Source organism: Callorhinus ursinus, unplaced genomic scaffold, assembly GCF_003265705.2.
Source record: "Callorhinus ursinus isolate GAN/ISIS: 27379988/994484 unplaced genomic scaffold, GSC_fseal_2.0 scaffold14, whole genome shotgun sequence".
Taxonomy (NCBI): Eukaryota; Metazoa; Chordata; class Mammalia; order Carnivora; family Otariidae; genus Callorhinus; species Callorhinus ursinus.
In genome coordinates, this window is record NW_027397076.1 from 6,159,853 (window position 1) to 6,182,303 (window position 22,451).

Sequence of the window (22,451 nt, forward strand, 5' to 3'; positions counted from 1 at the left end):
TGAAATTCATATCATATAAAGATCTTAAGATAGGGGGCCAACTTATTTTTTTAGGGCGTTCTCTGTGCATTGTCTTTAATTCCAAACAATCCTAAGAAGTAGCGAGCTAGTATTAGTCTCATTACGGAGGTGAGGAAATTGTCACGGAGGGGCAAAGAAATTTGGCCAGGGTCACAAGTCGGTACGAGGGGGAGGTGGAATTCAAATCAGGATGTTCCATTGCACAGTGGCATTGCTCCTTACTCCTCTTGGAATAACTTGGAGGCTTTCACTTGTCATTGCTTCCTTATTTGCTCTTGAAATGTTAAAATATGCGGAGAAACAGTAGGAGCTCTATAAATAAAACATGTCTATATATTTTTAAATGATTAAAGCTGGAAAGTTTAATGTGGCACCGGGCCACTTGTTTAGTGGAAGTAAAGCGAACGCGATTGCGGGCTCGCGTTGCAGAAATCCTGCCGCCCTTTGCAGTGAGCGGTGGTGTCTGGCTCACAGCCCATCTGTGATGGTCGCAGGCGAGGGAAGTCTGACCCACACTGCAGTCAGGGAAAGACAGCGGGGGAGCCTGGGTGCAGAGGCAAGAACCGACCATGGTTTCTTGCGGCCCAAATAATCATCTGGTTGGGAAAAGCCACATGTCAGGTAGCAACTATTGGGGGTGCGGGGCGGGGGGTGGAGGGGGAGACAGGAAATGCAACATTTTAAACTCAGGGTGAAGGCTGGCTAGACTGACCAACCTGTTAAACCTGAAGGAGAGGACTGTATCTTTAGATGAAATCTGAACAACGCACATCCGAGCTCAGTGACCGAGAGGGAGCCGTTGTGCATTTGGCAACGTTTACAGGCACACAAGGAAAACACAAGGTGCTGAAGGCATTGCAGGAGGTAGCCGTCGTTCAAATCCACCCGGTAGCTCGAATGTCGCCCTGGCGGGCGGTTTCTGCCCTTGGTTTCCCCTTATAAAAAATCGTCGGGCGGGTGAGACGCTTTCACGTGGGGGAGGGAGGGGACGGAAAAGGGAGCGAAGCCTGAGAAATCACGCTTCGCAGAGGCCCGGGAAAACAACGTGGGAAGAAAGCCCGCAGAGACCTCAAGAGCGTGCCCGAGTCCCGGCCCTGGGAAGCCCCCGCGGAGCACGGAGGCCGCCGACCGGCGCCACGCAACCTCCAGGACCCGCCCGCCCGCCGCGGCCCGCAGCCTGCTCTGCGGGCTTCAGCTGCCGCGGCCGCTCGGCACCCCGGGCGGAGGCGAGGCGGGGCGGGGCGGGGCCGCGGCCGGGGGCGGGGCCGGGGCGGGGCCGCGGCGGGCGGGCGCGCGGGAGGCGCGGAGGGAGGGTGTCGCGCCGAGGGAAGCGGCCCGCGGCGGAGGGAGGGGAGGCCGAGTCCTGGAAGCGGAGCTCCGCGCTGGGACTGGTTCCTTCGCAGCCATTTTCTGTCCAACCAAACAGCCGATTGGAGACGGGAGCCAACCAGGGCTGCATTGGAGGTTTGTGTCTCGCTTCGGCCAATGATCGCTCCTAAACCGACTCCACTTTAGCTCGAATGAAATGTCCGTCTCCTCCCGGCGCCGTCCCCGCCGCCAACGCCGCCGCGGCCGGGGCCACTCGCCTCCCTCCCGCCAGCCCTCCCGCCCGGGGCCGGGGCCGGGGCCGGGGCTGGGGCCGGGCCGGCGCCTGCGAGGCCGCTCCCGCTGCGGGCCCGGCCGGGGAGCGGGCCCGGGGCCGCGGCGCGGCTCTTTGTGCGCCGGGCCGAGGAGCGGCGGGACGCGGGCCAGGCCGCCTCCTGCTCGCCGCCGCCGAGCTCCGGGCCCGAGGCCGAGGAGGGGGCGCCAGGGCACCGTCGGGCCCCCTCTCGGCGGCGCCCCGGCCGGCTCCATTTTGTGCGGGGAGCCGGGCGGGGGCCACTGGTCCGGCCCCCGGCCCCGACCCTGCGCCCTTGGCCGGGCTGCCGCGCGGAGTCCCCGGGGGCGTCCCCCTCCCACCCGCCCTCCCGCCCGCTGGCCCGCCGGGGCATGGCGGGACCGGGCCGCTTTGTCTGCCCCGGCGCCCCGAGCGGGCGGGCGGCCGGCAGGCGTTGGGCGCGGGCCCGGGGCCTGGGCGGGCGAGTCGGGGGATGCGCGCCAGGGGCGGTCGCCACGCACCGGCGGGACTGACAGTCGGCCGGGCCGGGCGGTGGGGCCGGGGCCAGCCCGCGCACCTTCGTGGGGAGGAAGCGAGGTCCCCGGGAGGAAGGAGTGGATTTGGTTTCCCCGCAGTCTGGCTTACACGTAAAGAATGCAGCCATCTGGCGGCTTGCGGTCCCTGGACTTGCCCCGAAGGTGGGAAGGAAGCCTTTCGGATTGGACTAAGGTTTTAATCTTCGGTGGGAGGCGGGGAGGATCTGCCGGGCCTGAGGAGCAGTAGTCTTCGAGAACAAAGAATTAACAGAGCACCCACAAGTCGTAATCTTGCCCAAAGTACTGTAACAAGATAATTTAAACAAGGTTAGGTAGCATAGGACCTTTAAAAAAAAAAAAAGCATCCCACTAACCCGCATGGACTCCACGGTGCCAGGGTTCGTCCACGAATCACTGGGGTGGTTTGGGCTTTCTTAGTATGGAAACTAATTGGCAAAATAAAGTGGTGAGATAAACTGATCGATATAAGTGGCATTAATAAATAAGGGTTTTATTTGTAAAGTGTTCAAAGTTTAACCAGAATTCCTTAAAAGGCAATTATTCCTTCCCCGCACTGCTCCTGTAGCTTAATTTAAGGATTCTATTGATGCAAAACTCTGGTTGTTGATGCCAAAGAATGGAGGGTGGAGGAAGGGTCTGCTGCTTTTCTTGGATACAAATTTGCATTTCTTCAAACATTAAACAGATGTATGCATTCCCTTGAGCTTTCACATATAACCTGCCTTTAGGAAAATATATACCGTACGAAGTGACAGTGTTTATCTTTAATATATTGAATCTAACTATATACTGAGTCAACTATTTGGGTGAGAGAGTGTGGTGAGGTGTGCCCCCCCCGCAAAATAAATATATATAGCTCCATTATTTTAAGTGTACTGAGGATTTTCTTTTTCAAAGACAGCCTTAAAACGCTTCTAGCTACAAGGAAGGAATCATCTGCGCAGTTTGGGGTTAGAAAGAGGACAATATTTAAAAAGAAAGTAGACATTGCTTTTAAGATTATAGCAGAGTAGACAATGTCAGCCAGTCTTTGCTGCCTGGACTGACATTTAAAAAATTCAATTCAGTGGCTACAATTTTTTCTTCTGTTTACTAGATTTCATGCTTGAATGCATATCATTATTTTCTCTTCCTTTAAAATTAACACTGAAAGGATATGTTTTTGTTTTGCCCCTCCCCCCAATTTAATTGCTTCACTTGAAAAAAAGGAAAAGAGCAGATGAGAAATGGAGATTGTAACATTGTAATTGATACCAATTTATTCAGCTATTTATGCTTTACAGTGAAAATGAAGTGCTATTCAGATGCAATTTTAGTCCAAAATGGTGGTGCTTTAAAATAATAAATAAAGGTCCTAATTTATTGTGTTCCATGTATGTTCTCTGGGCAGCCTGTATCTTCTTTTCAGTATAATCTGAGGTGTTTAAACGCATTGTATTCTGAGATATTCTTCTCCCCTTTTGAGCTTTTGGACTCCTAAATCTCACTCTAAAACATTAAGAAAATCATCACTGAAAAATTAAGTTGGGGTGTTTGTGTCTTGGGTGTTAATATTTTGAATAATTTGGATGTGTAAATTTTGGTTTTGTGCATATAATTTGGGGTGTTGTGATGAATATTTACGGTGAACATGAATAAATTCAGGGTTATGTTAGGAAAGCAGTTCCTCCCTGCCATAGAATTAACTTTTTTTTGCAAGGTCTCCAAAATATATCTGCCAATTTAAGAAACCTTTATTGGGCGCCTGCTTTTTTGCAGTCTGTTGAATAAGAACAGTAGGTGAAATTATACACGCCTTTTAAATTTTTACTAGGAAGAAAGCCTGTAGGCAATACGTTACTACTAATAGATGTTTATCTTCTAGGTTGAAGTTGGGCAAAGATCAGACCCCTTTTTAGAAAGGTGTTCTGAACACCACTGACAACACGGTTCTGACAGTATTTCATGACAGTAAGTATGTCTTACCATTTAGGTTGTTAATTAGATTTGAACAGTAATTAGGAAACAAAATTATACCTAATGTATATTGGAGATCCTGAGTAGAATGAATGCCCTTCAAGTCTAGACAGACACTCATTCCTGTTGCTTCTTTTTAGTGACTTGCATGTATTGTTTCCTGTGGGCCTTTAAGTGCTGTGGAGGCTACAAGATAAAAAGCCTGTCCCAGCTCTTAAGAGGCTATCTGTTTTGCTAGAAGGGCTTCAGTTGAACTGAATGCTTAGAAGACAATTCTGCAGGGAATGGGAAATGCTGGTTCTAAGGGTAACAGAGATGAAAAGACCAGTGGTGTGGTAGGCCTGGGTAGTGGTGAATGTCGTGGACTTAACCTTGAAGGATGAGTGGGATTTGGATAGGTGGAGGGTATCACCGAAAGCAAAAGCCTGAAGGCAGGGATGAGTAACTGTTGTTTAGGGGAGGGGGAGTAGATCTGCATTGTCCAAGTGGAGATTTCATAAGATAATTTAGTGAGAGATACCACTTTTCCTGTCTGGATGCTTAGTTCTGGATCTGCTACTATATTTGTGATGTCAGGCATGTTACAACTTCCTTGAGCCATGACTCATGCCTCAGTCCTAAAATAAAGAGCTATACCTGGTGATCCTTAAATAAGGCACATTCTAGCACTAAGATTTTTATCAGCCCTGAAGATAGAGTTGGAAACAAGTTTAGTTAGGTTAAGTGGGGGATCCACTCATGAAAAGCCATGGAAAAACTAGGTTTGGATTTGATGCTAAAGACTTTTAGAACCATTCCAGGCTTAGGAGCTATGGAAATGGTGTTTGAGTGAGATCCATCTTAAAACAGTATGTACCCTGGTAGGTTGGGTAGTAATGCAGTGGCAGCAGAGAAAGGAAGGGCATATCCAGGAAACTTATTAAAAGAGGTAACAGCTTAGGTGGAACTTGGAGGAGATAGAAGAATCTAAGATGACACTGGTATAAGGAGCCTGGGAGGGTGGGGTCACAGTAGGTGGAAAGCAGATGAGGCGCTTATCCACTGCCTCCTTGCAGGACATGGGGAGGGTGCGTTTCATTTTCCAGAATTTTAAGCTGACAGTGATGGGACATCAGACATGTTCTACAGGCATGGCTCGTTGGGCTGGCAGGCAAGATACGGTTGTAGAAGTGGTATTTAGAGTTCATTAAGAGAGTGAGGGAAGAAAGAGGAAAGGATAACCTTGGATGAAACTGACAACTGGGAGGTGGGGAGGAAGAAATAAGCCAGGAGAGGGTATCACTTTGGAAATCAAGGGAGAAGAGGATTTCCTGCAGTGGCCGGCACCATCAAGAACAGCCAAGTAGGAATGAAGGCAAGATTACTGGCAACTTCCGGGAGCGGTTTCACTATCCTGGTGGGGGGGAGAAGCACTTGCCAGGGAGTTGAAATAGGAATGGAGAGATGTGTGAGGACTGTCAGGGTGACAGTGATAGCTAGCCAAGGGTGTGGAGCAGAATTACGGTTTTATGGGTCTCTGTGTACTTCTGTGTGTTCAGTGAGGGAGCCTAAGCATGTTGAAGAGAGTGAAGCAGCTGGTCAGGGAGGACTGAAGACCCATTAGAGGTGAGGAATCTTTGTGTTATTCCTTATCCTCAAAGAGATAAAAAGGAATTGGTCCAGAGAACAGGTGAAAGGGGTTATGCAAGAGAGAAAACCATGCCTGGAAAGAAGGGTGAGAACTGTATTTGAAGGGACAAAAATAATACTAGGTTACATTTGTTGAGTTCTTATTATGTATCGTACACTTTGCTAAGTGCTTTTTATATAATAACTTCACTTCTCATAGCAACTCCATTTTAAAAAACTCCAGATGGTCTGTCCTAAGGGCCTGTACTCCTGATCCTGAACCTCAAACCAGGTGCATTGCTTACATCCCACAGATACTGTCCTGACTTGAGAAGCAACTTTGAATGTTTTTATTTATTTAAGATTTTATTTATTTGAGAAAGAGAGAATGAGAGAGAGCATGAGAGGGAAGAGGGTCAGAGGGAGAAGCAGACTCCCCGCTGAGCAGGGAGCCCGATGTGGGACTCGATCCCGGGACTCCAGGATCACGACCTGAAGGCAGTCGCCTAACCAACTGAGCCACCCAGGCGCCCTGAATGTTTTTAATATATAGTCATTAGACCCAGAATTTAGAGAAGACTAAGTAAAGATTTAGGCTGTGGACTACAGGAAAAACTATTAGGAACAAATACTGTAAAGTACTTGGCATCTGAGACTCTGGATTTAAATCCCATTTTCTCTGCCACCTCTGGCAAGTCATTAGCCTTCTGTAACCTCAATTTTCTCATCTGCTTCACGAGGTCATGAACATTGCATGAGATATTTAGAAAGTGTTCGATAAATGTTAAACCTATTAAAGAGGGAAGTATTTCCCGTGTTTGTGCACAAATTATTAATGTAATTTAAATACTGCTACATCACAGAATTATAGAATAAAAATGTATTAGCCAGCTAACCATTGATTTCACTTATTTTAGAGAACAGTATCAGTTCAACTAAGTCATCAGAATAGTCAATAACATTAATTGAATGGGCTTGAACTAGTCTTTGTCCATAGTTATCAGTTCTCTTGGATCTAGTGATTCATCGTTTTACCCATTGTCTTGTCACTCTCCTGCATGCCCTTCCCTCTTCGTTGTCTGGATAAGACCCAGCACTTCAGCTTCTCTCCTCTTCCACCGGCTGTGGACCTGTCAAGACTGGTACCACTGCATGTTTGTGGTCACCGCCTATAGCTTGGCTCTCGTTGCCCAGCGCTCCCATTCTCTCTCTCTCCAGCTTCAGGAACCCCAGCAGCATCCCCTCAGTCCTTCTGGTTCATTTTCCCTCAGTCACCAGGTCTGTTGATTTGACCTCCTGAAAGGCTCTTTCGTCCGCTCCCCTTGATCCCCACTGCTGTTGTTCTGGACTGGCCTGGGGAATGAACGTTCATCATCTTGCCTGAATTCATGCTCTGACTGCAGCCCCATGGTCCTTCGTGGTCTTCTGCCCCCATTCTTGCTCCCCTCTGTCCATTTCTGCACTGGACTGTAGCCAGAGTGTTAGCACAACCGTGCAAATCAGACTCCCCTTTGACTTGCTCTTGTCCACAAGGCACTGCTTGATCTAGCCTCTAGTCCATTCTAGTCCACCAGTACTAGATTTCTGTTTCCTTTGCCTGGAACATTCTTTTCCCATTTTTTCCTTGCCTGACTGATTTCTGTCTATCTTTCGGTCTCAGTTTAAAGGTCATTTCCTGTGACCACTTCCTTGACTCCCCAGACTAGTGTGGCCCCTTTTGCAATAAGCTCTCAAAGCATATAACAAAAACACCTTTGTTTTCCTTAGCACCTGGCAGTAGCAATTAGTTAATTGTAATTACTTAATAGCTATATATAACATTTACGGAGTCCTCCTATTACACTATGCTAAGTCTTTCCATGGTAAGTCCTGTCTCATTCCACTTGCTCAAGGTCTCATGGCAAGTAAGTAGGAAGGAATTCAAACCAGGTGATAGGATTCCAGAGCCTGTGCCTTGGAAGTATTAATAGACTACCCTCCCTACCCCTTTCCCCTGCCACTGGTTTACGTAATACTTGTCTTCCCTGCAAGGTGAGGACAGAGATCTTGTCTATGTTGTTGACTAGGCCATATCCCCAGCACATAGCACAGACCTGATAAATACCAGGTGCTTACTTGGTAAATATTTGTTGACTGGCTTACTTAAAATCTCCAGCCTATTTTGAATATTTTTATAGGAAGTTTAGACCTTGAAAAAGCCTTTGGGACGTATCTAGCAAGTATCCCTGCCTCATTTCCCCACTCATATATATGAGTGGCTAGCATATTGTGAGCATCAAAGATGAGGCTTAATTTGTTACTAAGTACCTTGGGGATTCAAAGAAGGGGACACTAATTTTGGGTTTGCAGAATAGGGTAAATCGGAAGGATTTCAGGAGGATGGGAGAACATTGGGATTAAAGTATGGGGCAGGATTTTAAGCTGGAAAGATAGATGAGAGGAAGACACAGAGGTGTGATGAAATGACAGAAGAGCTACGGCTTGCAGACCCAAAGACACACAGCTAAGCCTGTTCCGTGCAGCTTATCCTCAAGGAGGGAGGATGGGATCTCCGTCCCCTGAGTGCTCTATGCGCCAGACACAGCTCTTTAGCAGGTTCCCTTTCTTTCGTCTGACAACTCGGAAATACTTCCAGAAGTACTGTTTAGAAGACTGAGGTTTAGAGGCTAATGACGTGAATCCAAATGATAGTCTCGCTACTAATTCCATTGCATGACAAGATAATGTGATTTAAACTTTTTGCCTTTAATACTTTTTTTATGTTGTATTTATAAATTAACTGATCTTCCAGACAGATACCCCCTGCCTGCCCCGCTCCAACAAAGATTTGTTTCCAGTTGTAGGTTCTGAAACAACCACTTTGGTCCTTTCTTCTGAGCCCTGATTTCCCTAATCTTCCTTAGGGCATTGTAAAAACTAGTCAGTTCACAGCTATCCTAATTGAGCTCTCTTTCATGGCTAATAAATCCATCATCATATCTATTAAAGACCACTCTCCTAGTATCTTGTTGGCATTTTAGGATTAAAATAGCATTTTATTTTTGGGTAATGTTTCACATTAGCTGTTTAAGATGGGGAAGGTGATACTATTTCCATTTTATATAGAGATACATTTAATGGGTAGGGATTCTGTTTTCAGGGATCAGCAAGGAGAGTCAGAATCAGAGCTCACTGATGTTGTTTACTACCTTTTAGAAGCCCCTAAGAAGTATCAATAAATAGGTACCCTGTACTTGTGCACATTATTAAAGGTAGGTGAATTCTATTCTCTAGCCCCTTAGAAAACTATATAGATTACAGAAATGTATCTTTATCTACAATTAAATTAGATACCACAGTCAACAGATGTATCAAAGAAATGCCATGTTATTGAAGACTTGGAAACTAGCCTGCTGTTTTACTAGTAGATGAAAATCCAACGGAGCTGGAGAACACGATGTGGTACCCAAAGACTTAAGTAGTGCAGTTAATAACATTAAACTTGTTATCAAGGTGAACATGTAGGATCAAGTGTCTCTTTTAGATCTGGCCTGAAAACATGTACAGATTGTACTTAATTTTTGCTACACTTTTTATTCAGGTAATGCATTTACAAATTTTCCACCCACAAATAGCTAGTCCCTTATTGTTTTGAATAGTATTTGCAAAGTGGAAAGACTTCCAGGATTAGCCATGTTGGTGAAATGGAATGGAGATAGTTCAGGGCTTGTGGTCCAGTTTTCTCTAGGTTTTCCCTCTTAGAATTCTTTTAGCTCTGAGCAAACTTAATTAAGCAGGCTTCTTTTAAAATAGTCATTTTAATTCTCATTCTTGTCTGTGGTTATAATTTTACTGTCTTTATATGCAGATCTCCAGTCTCCCTGACCCTTCCTTTTCTTTTTTTTAAAAGAATCTCAAGTTTGAGGGTGGGGCGGGGGGGGTGGAACTGTTGAGTAGAATTAGAGGTGATAGGCTGGTTCAAAGTATGGGTGTGCTTTCAGGTTGCATGGACCCAGATTTGTGCAAGGAATCCATGTTTCCCCTACCAAACAACAGTTTGAACCAAGACACTGCCCCTTGTGGAACTTCTGTGAGACAGCAGAGAAAGTTTGCAGCAGGAGCAAGAGGATTTGCATAGGACTATCAGGCTGTAGCAGGAAAGCGGAAAGTGATGGTGACTTTTAGGTGACTTCTAAGCTGACTTCGGCTTTGCTTGTCATTCCAGGGATAAGCTAGGTTGTAAGTCAGGGTAGTCTGCACTATATGTGAGGATTATGCAATTGAAAAGAAAGAGGTGTGTGTTTTAGATCCATTTCCTTGCTTTGTTTTCCTGTTGGTCTTAATGCTTATCACCTACAGAGGGTAGAGGGGAATCTTGAATCATTGAAAAATTATCAAAATGTTTCCAAATCAAGAGATACAAATGTTTTCTTTTAGTAAGCTTAATGCCTTTAAAACTAATTGACCCATCCTATGACAGTTTATGAGCATCGAATCTATTATGTTTTTTAGACAAGTTTTATTAAAGAATATTTCAAAACTTCTTTCCTCGTAGATGGATGGCGACAGTGCTACGACAGACGCTTCTCAACTAGGCATCTCTGCAGACTACATCGGAGGGAGCCACTATGTGATACAGCCTCACGATGGTGAGAAAGCCCCCAGTAAAGACATTCCCCCGTAGAAACAACTTAGTGAAAATCATATTAATGTGATGTTCTAGGTTGATTTTGTCTTTACAGGAAAATTAGCAATCTTGTGTCAAAGTTCAGTGATAGTCTAAAACAAGTCGCTTTTTATTAGAAATAGTCATCAAAAGAGTGATGAGTTCCAGAAAAGAATTCTAGAAAAGAGTTATAGAAAAGTTTGTTTTGGGGGCACCTTGGTGGCTCAGTTGGTTAAGCATCCGACTCTTTTTTTTACTGAGAGAGAGTGAGAGAGAGCCTGCGAGTGGGGGGAGGGGCCAAGGGAGAGGGAGAGAGAGAATCCCAGGTAGACTCCATGCCCAGCACGGAGCACAGTGCAAGGCTTGATCTCACGACCCTGAGATCAAGAGCTGAGCTGATATCAAGAGTTGGACGCTTAACTAACTGAGCCACCCAGGCGTCCCTAAGATATATTTTAGGAGGCAGTTGGGGGTGGGTGGTTAGTTACTTCATCCTGAAACAGATACACATAAAAATGTAACTTGAAAAGAAAAATTTAACTTGAATCAGCTTAAGTGCCTTTCTTTTTTTAATACATAGAAAGAGTACATATTACAGGATACCCCATTTAGTTAAAAAAGGATATTACTGGTACTGTGAAAGCTTCAGTTATATCTGAGTCTATACATTGAGGATTCATTTTTTGGAAGAACGTCGATCAGTGCTACAGCTTTGTTCAAAAACTTACTACATTAGTATTAATCCAATTGGGTCAGTAATACTCAAGTCCACTTTTTCCATTCTATATAAACTTGGCTTTGCATAATATAACCTCTTAATCTGGCAATATGCAAGGAACCATAGGTCATAGTCTATGTTATGTAACAAATATTTATGAGTACTTCTTCTGTGGAAGATGCTATACCAAGTTCTAGGAAGTACACAGAGCTGATCCCTGGCCTAAGGTAGCAGACATCTAAAGGGAGGATGAGAAATAAAAAGAATTATAAAATATGTCAGAAAAGACACAGGCACTTTGTGATATTTTGTGAAAGGAGAGATCACTTCTGAAGGTGCCGTGCAGATGCTTTTGAGCTCTGTTGACCACGGATAGGTAAGGTTTTAGTAGGCTGAGTTGACGATAAAAGGATTTGAGGCAGCGGGTTTGAAACTAATGAGTAGGTTTCGGTTATGGCTGTGAGAAAAATTGTGAAAAGAACCGCTACCCTCCTCCCTAAAAATGATTAGGAAATGAACCAGGATGGTTCTTATCTTAGATTGTCTCAGGTAGTCTTCTCTATCTTGAAGTAAAGATGATGAGAAACTTGAAACCTAAGTCATTTTTATTTCTTTAGATACTGAAGACAGCATGAATGATCATGAAGACACAAATGGCTCAAAAGAAAGTTTCAGAGAACAAGATATCTATCTTCCAATTGCAAATGTAGCAAGGATAATGAAAAATGCCATACCTCAAACGGGAAAGGTAATGTGGAGGAGACATTTTTCCCAGGTTTCTTTTTCCAGGGAGAGGGGAGCGTAGACCCACATGAGTGTGCACTTCTGAATACCGTCAGCTATTACTGAGCAGCCATTCAGCCTCCCAGCAAGTCCAGCCGCTCTTTCAGTGCTACACACTTCGTTACTGAGCAGGACTCCATTTGCAGTTCCCACCTTCCCCTCCCCAACTTGAAGCAAATAAAGTAGAATTAAGAATCTCCTTTAAAACAGGTGCATTATCAGAACTATCAGGTTTTTTGAGCATATGGAGTTGTGACTTCTGTAATGTTGCAGCAAAATTGGGTCATTTTGGACTGATATGGAAAAAATCCTTACATTTGGAAGCAACTATTTTTATATAATCATAAATATTAATGTACATTTAAATTTAACTGGCATGATTTTTTTAAAGTAGTTCTGTCTTGAGACAGACAATTGTATAGACAGTTATTTATAACAACTTAAAAAAAAAAACACTCTACTCATCACTTGGTCTGAATTAAAAGCCACATTTTTTTATATTTATATTACATAATAAACTTTTTCCTCATTGTAGCATATAAAGTGCTTACAAAAGTAATAAAGCTCACAAAGAAATATATTATTAAAATACAGAGCTAAGCCTAGAAGTTCCAATATGAGAGGTCCTCCTCGTGTTTTAAGGGGAAATAAAGCACAACTGCTGATTACTGGTTCTGTTGCTAGGCCTGTGCTGTCCAGCACCTCAGGCCGCTGACCACACATGGTTATTGAGCACTTGAAATGTGGCGAGTCTGAATTAAGATGTGCTGTAAATGCGGGGCGCCTGAGTGGCTCAGTTGGTTAAGCGGCTGCCTTCGGCTCAGGTCATGATCCTGGAGTCCCGGGATCGAGTCCCGCATCGGGCTCCCTCCTCAGCAGGGAGTCCGCTTCTCCCTCGGACCCTCCCCCCTCTCATGCTCTCTCTATCTCATTCTCTCTCTCAAATAAATAAATAAAATCTTTAAAAAAAAAAAAAGATGTGCTGTAAATGTAAAACATACTTTAGATTGTGCAGGCTTAGTATGGAAAAAAGAATTAAAATACCTCGGTTTTAAAATGGATTCTCTGTTTAAGTGGTAATATTTTGGATTTATTGGGCTGAATAAAATATGTTATTAAAATTAATGTCACCTTTTTTTAAACATAGCTACTAGAATATCTAAAGTTATGCATACAGCTAGCATGATATAATCTTGCTTGCAGCTCTTGTTTACTTTTCTTCAGGATGTAAAAGAGGCCTGGAGGTGGAAGACAGTGTGTTTCAGCAAGGATTTGTGTTGTTCTGTTTGAAGTGGCTTTGGAATTGCATGCTTTAATCCATTAGAGTTTCACTTTGAAACCCCACACCCTTAAAAGAAGAATTGCTTTTAAAATGAAGTGGCAGGTGTGTGCTGCTTTTTAATAAACTTAAAACCTGTACCTGACACTTGGTATCTTCAATAATAAAAATGTCACCAGATGTCATTATTTCATTCCCTTGTAAGCCTTACATGAATTCAGTGTTTTGTCTTTTTAAAATTTTCTGGTGTCCTTATTTGTGGAAATGCTAGGGCAGAGGAGTGATACCTGAGTCTAGCCCACAGTATTCTATGTACACCATGGGTCTGATTTTCTTGGGGTACTTGGTTAGTAAGATTCCATCTTTATGAGATGGTAGGGACATCCAATGATTGCCTTTTTACCTAAATTATATCTGTTTTCTGTGAATAGTTGTCAAGGCTTCTCTTACTGATATTCGAGTTTTTATTCTCAATTCTCAAGGGCTGGAATTTTGATAGCACACATTGTGTCATTGTAATTAGCAATATTATTTCAAAGATGAAATGTTAACAGCAGTGAACTGAAATTTGTATTCTTCTGAATAGCTTTTATTTTTGTAGGTTGTTAGGAAGGGGATGGTTATATTCCCTGCAAATTTACCGGTGATTTTTCTCTTCAGATTGCAAAAGATGCCAAAGAATGTGTTCAAGAATGTGTAAGTGAGTTCATCAGCTTTATAACATCTGAAGCAAGTGAAAGATGCCATCAAGAGAAACGGAAGACAATCAACGGAGAAGATATTCTCTTTGCCATGTCGACCTTAGGCTTTGACAGTTACGTAGAACCTCTAAAATTATACCTTCAGAAATTCAGAGAGGTAAGTAAAATGCCTTCCATTATGCTTTTAAGAAACTAAGATATACTATTCACTTTAACTTTTTAAATGTATCATTCATCAAGTATGTAATCACTTACATTACTGTATTAAATAGTATGTTCTTTCTTTTTCCCTTTGTTACTAATGACATCATAGTTGTGTAATGACTGAGAGCCTGGACTTGGGATTCCAGCCACCTGAGGCTGAGTCCCAGCTCCACCACTGTGACCTCGGGCAGATGATTTAAATACGTTAGACCTTGCTTTCCTGGTCTGTACAGTGAGGTTAGTAGTAGTACCTACCTCCCAGGGTTATTGAGAGAACTAAGTAAAATAATCTATGTAGAGCCCTAGGCTCAGCATATAGTGAGCACTCGGTAATGGTAACACATGCTGTGGTTACTATTAGTTTAAAAGAGGTAGCATCTCAAAGCTTGGGGCCTTCTAGATAGGAAAAAGGGAATTCTAACTGTATCCCTTTCTTATTAAATTCTTCTGCATTTCCTTTTGGGTTTATCTTTGCCCATGGTATGAATTTTGTGGAAATAAATTGAGATCAGCATATTTATTTCCACACTCCAGCTTGGGTGTTAGGTTCACATTGCTGTCAAAATGCTGTCTTTAATGTTGTAATCCCATTGAATTAGTGTTATATGCATCATCAGATGGTTAAAGTAGGAAGAGAATTTATAAATTCTTCACAGTACTTTTCCAAATTTTTTGCATCACAGAAACTTAGAGTGAATGGATGGAAACTTAGAGCTCTTTGGTCCAAACTGTAATTCTGATTTAGGAATTTAAGACTTTAAACTTGCTGTTATAGTACTGCCCATTTGGCTAAGAGCTATATATGTAGAGTTAAACTATAATTTGGATCATTTATAGTAGATTTATGAGCTGAATATTTATAGTATTTTGCAGACTACTTCATCTGTAAGTAGATTTCTATTTTCCTTTTGATGTAGTGTGGAATTAGAATAATTTTATTTTTATCCATAAATATTTTAGATTTTCTAGGTCATTACTAACACTGTCTTGTGATGATTACTGCTTATATAAAAAGTTAGCATTTTGAAGGGCCTCTTCATATGTAATTAACCAGAAGTGTAAATAAATACTCTGTGCAGTGTTTGTAATAATAGAAGCTCCTAATTTTAGGAAATAAGCATTCTCATCTAGAAAACAGTTTCTTTTGAATACCAGTGATTGCTTTTTTGATTTGTCCTTCCCCAGGCTATGAAAGGAGAGAAAGGAATTGGTGGAACAGTCACAGCTACAGACGGACTAAGTGAAGAACTTACAGAGGAGGCATTTAGTAAGCAGTGTTATGATACATTTTTGCAACTACATTTGTTCTTCTAAGTCATGTAGTTTGTTAGCTGTTATTAATACTGAATGTGATGGTACTTTGGGAATATCAGCCCCGAGTATTTGGACATAGCACTATTTTGAATAGTTCTTATAAGTTCATGCCTTTATGTTTGATGTCAGTGAGGAGTAAGTGTAGAAATTTAAATTCTTCAGACATTATAATCTTTCACCCATAGTTCTGATTTCCATGGCCCCTAGTTTTTGGTTTAAGATTCACATGAGATAGGAATATTGAGAATTGTAGCTTGTAATATAAAGTCTTGTGATTTAAATAAATTTGAAGGGTTTTTTAAAAAATTGAATAGGGGTGCCTGGCTGGCTCCATTGGAGGAGGGTGTGACTCTCTGATCTCAGGGTTGTGAGTTCGAGCCCCACGTCGGGTGTAGAGATTACTTTAAAAATAAAAAGTCTTAAAAAAAAAAAAAGAATATTGTCATATTGGTGAAATAAAAGGTCTGTGGTGATTCTAGTTCTCATATAAAATTTATGGGTATATATTTTATATTTCTCATAAAATACATGCTGCTTAGTTAATGTAAGTGTTGCTCCTAGCTAAGCCTCATGATATAGGTCTGCTTATGAATTAGAAACCCCATCCAGTCTGCAGATTTGTACACATGGGTAGTTAGCCCAAGTACATTTTAGAGAAATGAAGATACAGAAAATTGAAAACTTGCAATAGAAAAAAATGTGCTTTTTATGGAACTTTTTTTTCCATGCTGAATTTGAGGGTTTATGATTTTGTCCAAGATTACATTCATGAGTGGCAGAATTGTAATGAGAATTAATGGCACGACTTTAAGGTTCATACCCAGAGAGTAGATGCAATTCTTTTCCTGCTTTAACTTTTTTTTGTCTTCTAGCTAACCAGTTACCAGCTGGCTTAATAACTGCAGATGGTCAACAACAAAATGTTATGGTTTATACAACGTCATATCAACAGGTAAAATACAACCTTCTTTGTAGTTTAAATTATTTTAAAAATTGATTGTATCATTGATTTTTATCACAGGTAGTTAATTTCAGCGTACTACAGTTGACCCTTGAACAACATGGGTTTGAATTGCACTGGTCCAATTAATATGCAGTTGTTTTTACAGTTACTATAGATGTGGTTTTCTCATCCTTAAACATTTACTTTTCTCTAGCTAGTATTGTTTTAAGAATACAGTATATAATACATATAACATACAAAATATATGTTAATTGACTATGTTATTGGTAAGGCTTCTGGTCAACAGTAAGCTATTAAGTTTACTTAATTAAGGAGGGGTCAAAAGTTACATGAAGATTTTCAACTCTGCAGAGTTTGGCAGCCCTAACCCCTGTGTTGTTCAAGATCAACTGTATTATTATTAAGGACCTGATAAAGAAGGTTGTTAAAAATTGCTTTCTCAAAATATATAATTGTGTATTCTCTTACTGATTAAAAATATGTACACATTCATATTTGCGTAGATTTCTAGAAAGATGCATAAGAAATTATCAAAGTAGCACCCTTGGGTAGACAGAATGGAAATTTGGGAGTGGGAAGTGGACTTATTTTTCATTGTCTATTATTTTTACTTTTTGTTTATATGTTATTTTTTTATAATACATGTTATTTAAAAATGTTTTTTCTATAATTCTGCTCAATTTAAATTTTCTGATCTTAGATTTCTGGTGTTCAACAAATTCAGTTTTCATGATCTGAAGAAATGGTGGCGTGGGGAGTGGAGAGAAGCGAAAGAGTCTGTACGATTCTGGAAACAGAGACATTAGAAGGAAGTGACTGGGGAAAAGATGTCTCTTTGTATATTAAATAGCTGTAATGTAGCTTCCTGATGCTTGACTAATTGAGGTGTTAATTGAGAATCTTTTTCATGAATGATTTTAAAGAAAAATTTGGATTTTAAAGGTATTAAAATATTTTTGTTTTGTACGAGAGTTTGTTGCTCTGTATGATTCCTGTATGCATTGTATATTGCAATTTATTACTGTCAGAGATTTGTAGACAGTTTCTTATTTTCATATTGAATCATGTTACTTTTGTAATTCAAGTAAGCAGCTGGGTTAATTCATGATGTTTGCCCTTTTAATAAAATACAAGGGTAGAGTTCATTTTGAATGCAAGTTGCCTTTATTATAAATTTGAGTTTGTCTTGGTTATATAATATCTTGCATGGTAACCTAGCTAGATTTTTAGCATTTGCCATATTTATTAAAATTAATTTTTTGTAAAACATAGCTTAAGCAGCACCATTTTTTAAAAATGTAATTGAAAAATTAAGTGTTAATGCGGAAGCAAACATTGTCTGCCCTATTAAACCTGGTGCCCATTAACAGTGTTTACACTGTTCATTGTGCCTGTTAAGATAGTTTAGTTTATTGGAGCTTTTGTTAAGACCAGATTTGTTTCTGAGTTACATTATTATGAGTGTTGGAATTCATTTAAGTTTAATGTAGTCCTAGTACTCTTGAAATGGTGCCCTTTTCATTTTTATATGATTTTTCCAAAGCATATCTTCAAATACTATAGTACCCTCTTCCAGAAGAGGAGTTTTATCGTCTGATGGTAAATGTCCTTGTCTTACCTTTTTAATTGAAATGTCAAGTTTCCTAATTATACTGTGGGAACCAAGAAACGTCAGACATCACTGTGTGTATACAGACCTCTCCGCAGGGGTGAGCGAATGCAGTGGAGAGCAGAGTGAGTGCTGCCAATGGTGTGAAACAGAAGCCCCAACTTCTAGTGTGCTGTCTTGATCTTTGCAATAAACTAAACTTAGATAATGTAACTTTGTATAATTTAGTAGTATGTACTTGGGTTGTTCCTTTTTTAAAGTGAGGATTTGTATTTTCTCATCTGTTCTTTTTGGTAATTAACCTGAGTGTTTTGGGTTTTTTTAATATCAGCAATTGCTATTGTATAGTTTGCCTAAAAGACAATTTAAATGTCATCTTGGAAGGACACTCAAATTTATAAAATAGAAGCAATTTCGTAGATAACAGGCTGAACAGAAATTTTTACCTTGCCATAAGGAGATTTGGGGGGCATATCTGGGCTAACCTGAGGTTAGTAACTCCCTCACTACCTTCCCATTTAAAAAATAATCTTCATTACAGAAAATTCAAATAGGCAAAAAAGGGGGTTGTTAAGCAAAATCAACTATCATCCTACTATGCTGAAATAACCAATGTTAATATTTTGGTAAATATCATTTGTCCTTTTACTTTGCTAAATATGTATATTTTTATAAAAATGGGCTCATACTTGCATACTGTTTTGTAACCTGCTTTTTTCACTTAACAATATATTGTAAACATCTTTTCCAGGTCATTACATAGTCTTTTATTTTTATTCATTTATTATTCTGTTGTATGGCTGAACCATAATTTATTTAAATCTCTATGGGACATTTTGACTATATGCATCTTTTCACAGTTATAAACAACACTTCACTGAAATCTTGTGTACATCCATGACTGTTTTCTTAAATTCTTAGAAGTAAAATTACTAGGTTAACAGGTACACAAAATTTTAAGGCTTTCCATATTTCCATGTTAGTGTATTTCTAAAATAGTTTCCACTTGATCCAGGCAGTATATCAGTATACAACTGATAAAAGCACTTGGTCTTTATCAGGTTCTTTCTCTAAAATTAAAGATTGGGTTATGTTTAATTATCAAGGTAAGGAATTAGACACCCTTAAGATTTATATCAATATAAACCAAAACAAATGTCTAAAGTTAGTATTATTGGTAGTACTAAAACTTTAGGTGAAATCAGGTCAACTCTGGGTTATTTGGCTTTCCTCCTCCGAAAGAACACTTGCCTTCTGCATGTGTCAGGTACATACTCTCCTTTTATGCATGTGGGAGGGAGTCCCGGCTCCTTACTTGGCCTGTGTTGCATTTCACTGAATGTCATGTTTTCTTCCCCTGGAACTTCTTAAGTAGATAAGCTCCTACATTAACCTAAAAGTGTTTTCTTTATAACTTTGTAGATATTGCTTTTATGAGTATTTGAGAGAGAAATGGGCTTCAGTGACTAAGTCAGAAACAGGACTTGAGTAGCTTCTGTCTCTCCCCTCACTGCCTCGTAACAGAGATGCTTTAGTCCAGAGAGAATTATTATTATTTTTTAAAGATTTTATTTATTTATGTGACAGAGAGAGACAGTGAGAGCAGGAACACAAGCAGGGGGAGTGGGAGAGGGAGAAGCAGGCTTCACGCTGAGCAGGGAGCCCGATGCGGGGCTCGATCCCAGGACCCTGGGATCATGACCTGAGCCGAAGGCAGACGCTCAACGACTGAGCCACCCAGGCGCCCGAGAGAATTATTTTTTTAATGCTACCTTCCAATGTCATATACTTGGGTATGATGATGTATTAAGCTATTTGTATTTCTTTTCCTCCTACAGTGTAATATCTATATGGTATTTTCCTTTCCTCAAAAGTATGCCTTATTGCCTGTTTTCTAGATTGCCTTAGTGGGTTAAAGGAATACCAGTTACCTTTAATAACGCGAATTGACCAGTTATGAAGGCCAACTAAAAGGATCTCTGCAGCAGTACCAATTAAGCGTGAAAAACGAAAAACAGTTTCTGCTATTTGCCAAGAATAAAATCTTGTGTACAAGATTTTTAAAAATCTACATATTTTCTCTTTAGGGAAAGTTATTTTATCAACAGTCCAAAACAAGATAATATTTGTTGCTTTATGTGATAAAATACATTTCTGAATCATTCAAAGGATATCAGGTAAGATCTATACCAAAAACTAGGCTATCCTAAATGTATATTTTTGGTTTCTCTGAATTAGACAACTTATATATGTTTATGTAATAATTTATGTATACTGACCTTAAACTGAAGTCATAGTGTATTCATGAGTAAAAAATAGAACAACCTCAACTAATTTTATTTCTTAACGAACTATACTATATTGTATGAAAAATATTCAGGTTTAATTTATGGTTTCTTTTAGAGCTGGAAATGTTACTTTGCTAACATCCCCAAGTTCCGCTTCCTCTTGCTTGTTATGCTCCAGTCACCCTGGTCTCTTGGCTCCTTGTGCCATGTTCTTTGCCTCCTCTGCCCACGTATACTTCCCTCTGCCTAGAACGTTCTTTCTCTTCCTGTGCCTAGCTAAGTCTTGCTCATCCTTCAGGTTTTAGTTTAAGCTTCATCAGGAAAGCCTTTAAAACTTTTGTTACACCTTCATACTAATTACCAAATACAGAAAATATCACCACCCAAAACTGAGTAGGTTTGTTCAGTGTTCGCTGGCTGCCACAGGCCCTTAGACATTTCTTTGAACAAGACTACGTTTCTTTTTATACCTGATCTTAAAGGATTTTAAAACCATAAGGCAGAATCTCTTCAAATCATGGGCCACAGATGGCACTGGGATGGATGCTTTTCTCTGGCTTCTGGCCATCACCTTTCAAGATGTAAACTTGCCTAGTAATAGTTACAGCTGTCTCTCACTTACTCCAGAGACTGTTTCCTTCTGCACTCCCTAGTAAATAGATACCTATGCAAGGCACCTTACTGTAACACTCCTTTGCCAAGGTTAATGCCAGCAAACGTGCCAAATAAAGTCAGTAAATATGTACTGGCTTTGTAGAAACCTAATGGCCATGTATTAGTTTTAGGGGTGGATAGAAGTTGATAGGTAATTCCTTCATCTTCCGCAACAATACCTAAGATTAAAATATCCTGACACTGCAGCATAAACATTGCCTCTTTCAGGTATAATTTGGATCTCCCTTGAGCGTCCTCTATGAACCAACAGTAAGTCTTTCTTCTGTCCTGTTTTCCAGGGCTCAATTTCAGAGTACCTCTGAATGAAAGAGATTTCAGACCCTTAAGCACCAGGTACTTGGTTGAAAGCACGCTGCTAGGCAAAGACAAGCCATAGCAGACAGCGCCTTACAGCCAGGGCAGCTATGCCAAGAAGGCCTATTCGTGCATCTATAATGCCCAGTGTTCGGTTTGTAAGAAACCAAGACCAAATCCTTTTTTCAGACCAAAGCAAACACTAATCAAAGAATGCAAAGGAATAATATTTGGGCTGACAGCCATTTAAGGAAATGGTAGAGCCATTCCTTACTTAGGAGAAAAAGTTATAACTTTTAAAACATGGTTTCTTTGTGTACATTTCTAACCTTGCAGGTAGCAGTGCCCTCACCGTAGGAGTGCTGCCTTGCAGGACAGTGCCAAGGGCGGAACTAAGCATCCTGTAATTCCTTATAGACTACAGACTGCCATGTGAGTAGGAATACTCACATCAAGGGCAAAGTAAAACAAATTTTAAGTAATTTTTAGCGGGAGAGAGAGAGAGGTGAGGCAGGAGAGAGAACCTTGAGGAGGCCCCACCACCAGCTTTTGCCCCAAGGGTTCTGTTGAGCTCTGGAGACTGAGCTAGCAGTAGTTGGGGGGAATGGACATATTTATTTGACAGAGAGCATGAGCAGGTGGAGCCGCAGGCAGAGGGAAAAGCAGACTCCCCGCTGAGCAGGGAGCCCGATGTGGGACTCGATCCCAGGACCCTGGGATCATGACCTGAGCTGAAGGCAGATGCTTAACCGACTGAGCCACCCAGGCATCCCAGGGGGTACTGGACATAGAGCCTAAGGCTCACCTAGGCTGGAGTCTGGTAGGGCCACCACAGAGAAATGGGCAGCAAGGAACCTTGCCTATCTCGATGTTGGGGCTGCTGGGTGGAGGATAAATAACCACCACCCTCAAATTTATAATCACAGGCCAGCCCTCAAGGTTTGCGATCTGAAATCATAGAACCTTCATGCTGATAATATAAAGTGCTCTCAGGCTGGTAGTCACTGGGTATCTGGCACAGCAAACATATTCTCTTAATGGTCTCAATTTTAGCTCATACTTCAAATAATCCCTATTTTCCAACAAAAGTAAGTTTAAAGGAAAATGGCACCATGAATGGAAAAAAAAAAAAACACAGCTTATACAACAGACAGTAGAATCCCCCAGAAAGACTCAAAATTGATATCAACACAGGAAAATTAATGGTATGTAAAGGAATAGAAAGAAGCACAGAAAAT

The 22,451-nt window shown here is 41.1% G+C and overlaps 2 protein-coding genes across 10 annotated transcripts in view; one reads left to right on the forward strand and one right to left on the reverse strand.

Annotated features, from left to right (window-relative positions):
• The window catches only part of HCFC2 (host cell factor C2), a 76,644-nt gene that overhangs the window by 10,069 nt on the left and 44,124 nt on the right, over nucleotides 1-22,451 (reverse strand). For 3 of the 6 annotated variants that reach the window (XM_025882497.2, XM_025882496.2, XM_025882495.2), the window contains one exon: nucleotides 2,336-2,457. The exons of 2 other annotated variants lie outside the window; for them this stretch is intronic. In XM_025882497.2, the coding sequence (XP_025738282.2) occupies nucleotides 2,351-2,457 (107 nt within the window). In that variant the 3' untranslated portion in view covers nucleotides 2,336-2,350. Of the gene's footprint in view, nucleotides 1-2,335; nucleotides 2,458-18,964; nucleotides 19,027-22,451 lie in introns of those variants that run through there. One more of the 6 variants, XM_073900366.1, reaches the window with a different exon arrangement.
• NFYB (nuclear transcription factor Y subunit beta) lies at nucleotides 1,343-20,286 on the forward strand. 4 transcript variants are annotated; one of them, XM_025882557.2, is made up of 8 exons: nucleotides 1,343-1,485; nucleotides 4,040-4,125; nucleotides 10,274-10,367; nucleotides 11,720-11,850; nucleotides 13,825-14,022; nucleotides 15,255-15,336; nucleotides 16,256-16,335; nucleotides 17,048-20,286. In XM_025882557.2, exons 2-8 carry the CDS (start codon nucleotides 4,120-4,122, stop codon nucleotides 17,078-17,080), a joined length of 624 nt encoding a protein of 207 aa, XP_025738342.1. In that variant the 5' UTR covers nucleotides 1,343-1,485; nucleotides 4,040-4,119; the 3' UTR covers nucleotides 17,081-20,286. The 4 variants fall into 4 exon arrangements, with proteins under 4 accessions (XP_025738342.1, XP_025738344.1, XP_073756480.1 ...); XM_025882558.2 differs by lacking the exon at nucleotides 1,343-1,485 and adding an exon at nucleotides 2,073-2,316; XM_025882559.2 differs by lacking the exon at nucleotides 4,040-4,125.

Excerpts from the sequence above, each read along its gene's own strand:
- NFYB (XM_073900379.1), top strand. The coding sequence starts at position 1,542 with ATGAAATGTCCGTCTCCTCCCGGCGCCGTCCCCGCCGCCAACGCCGCC.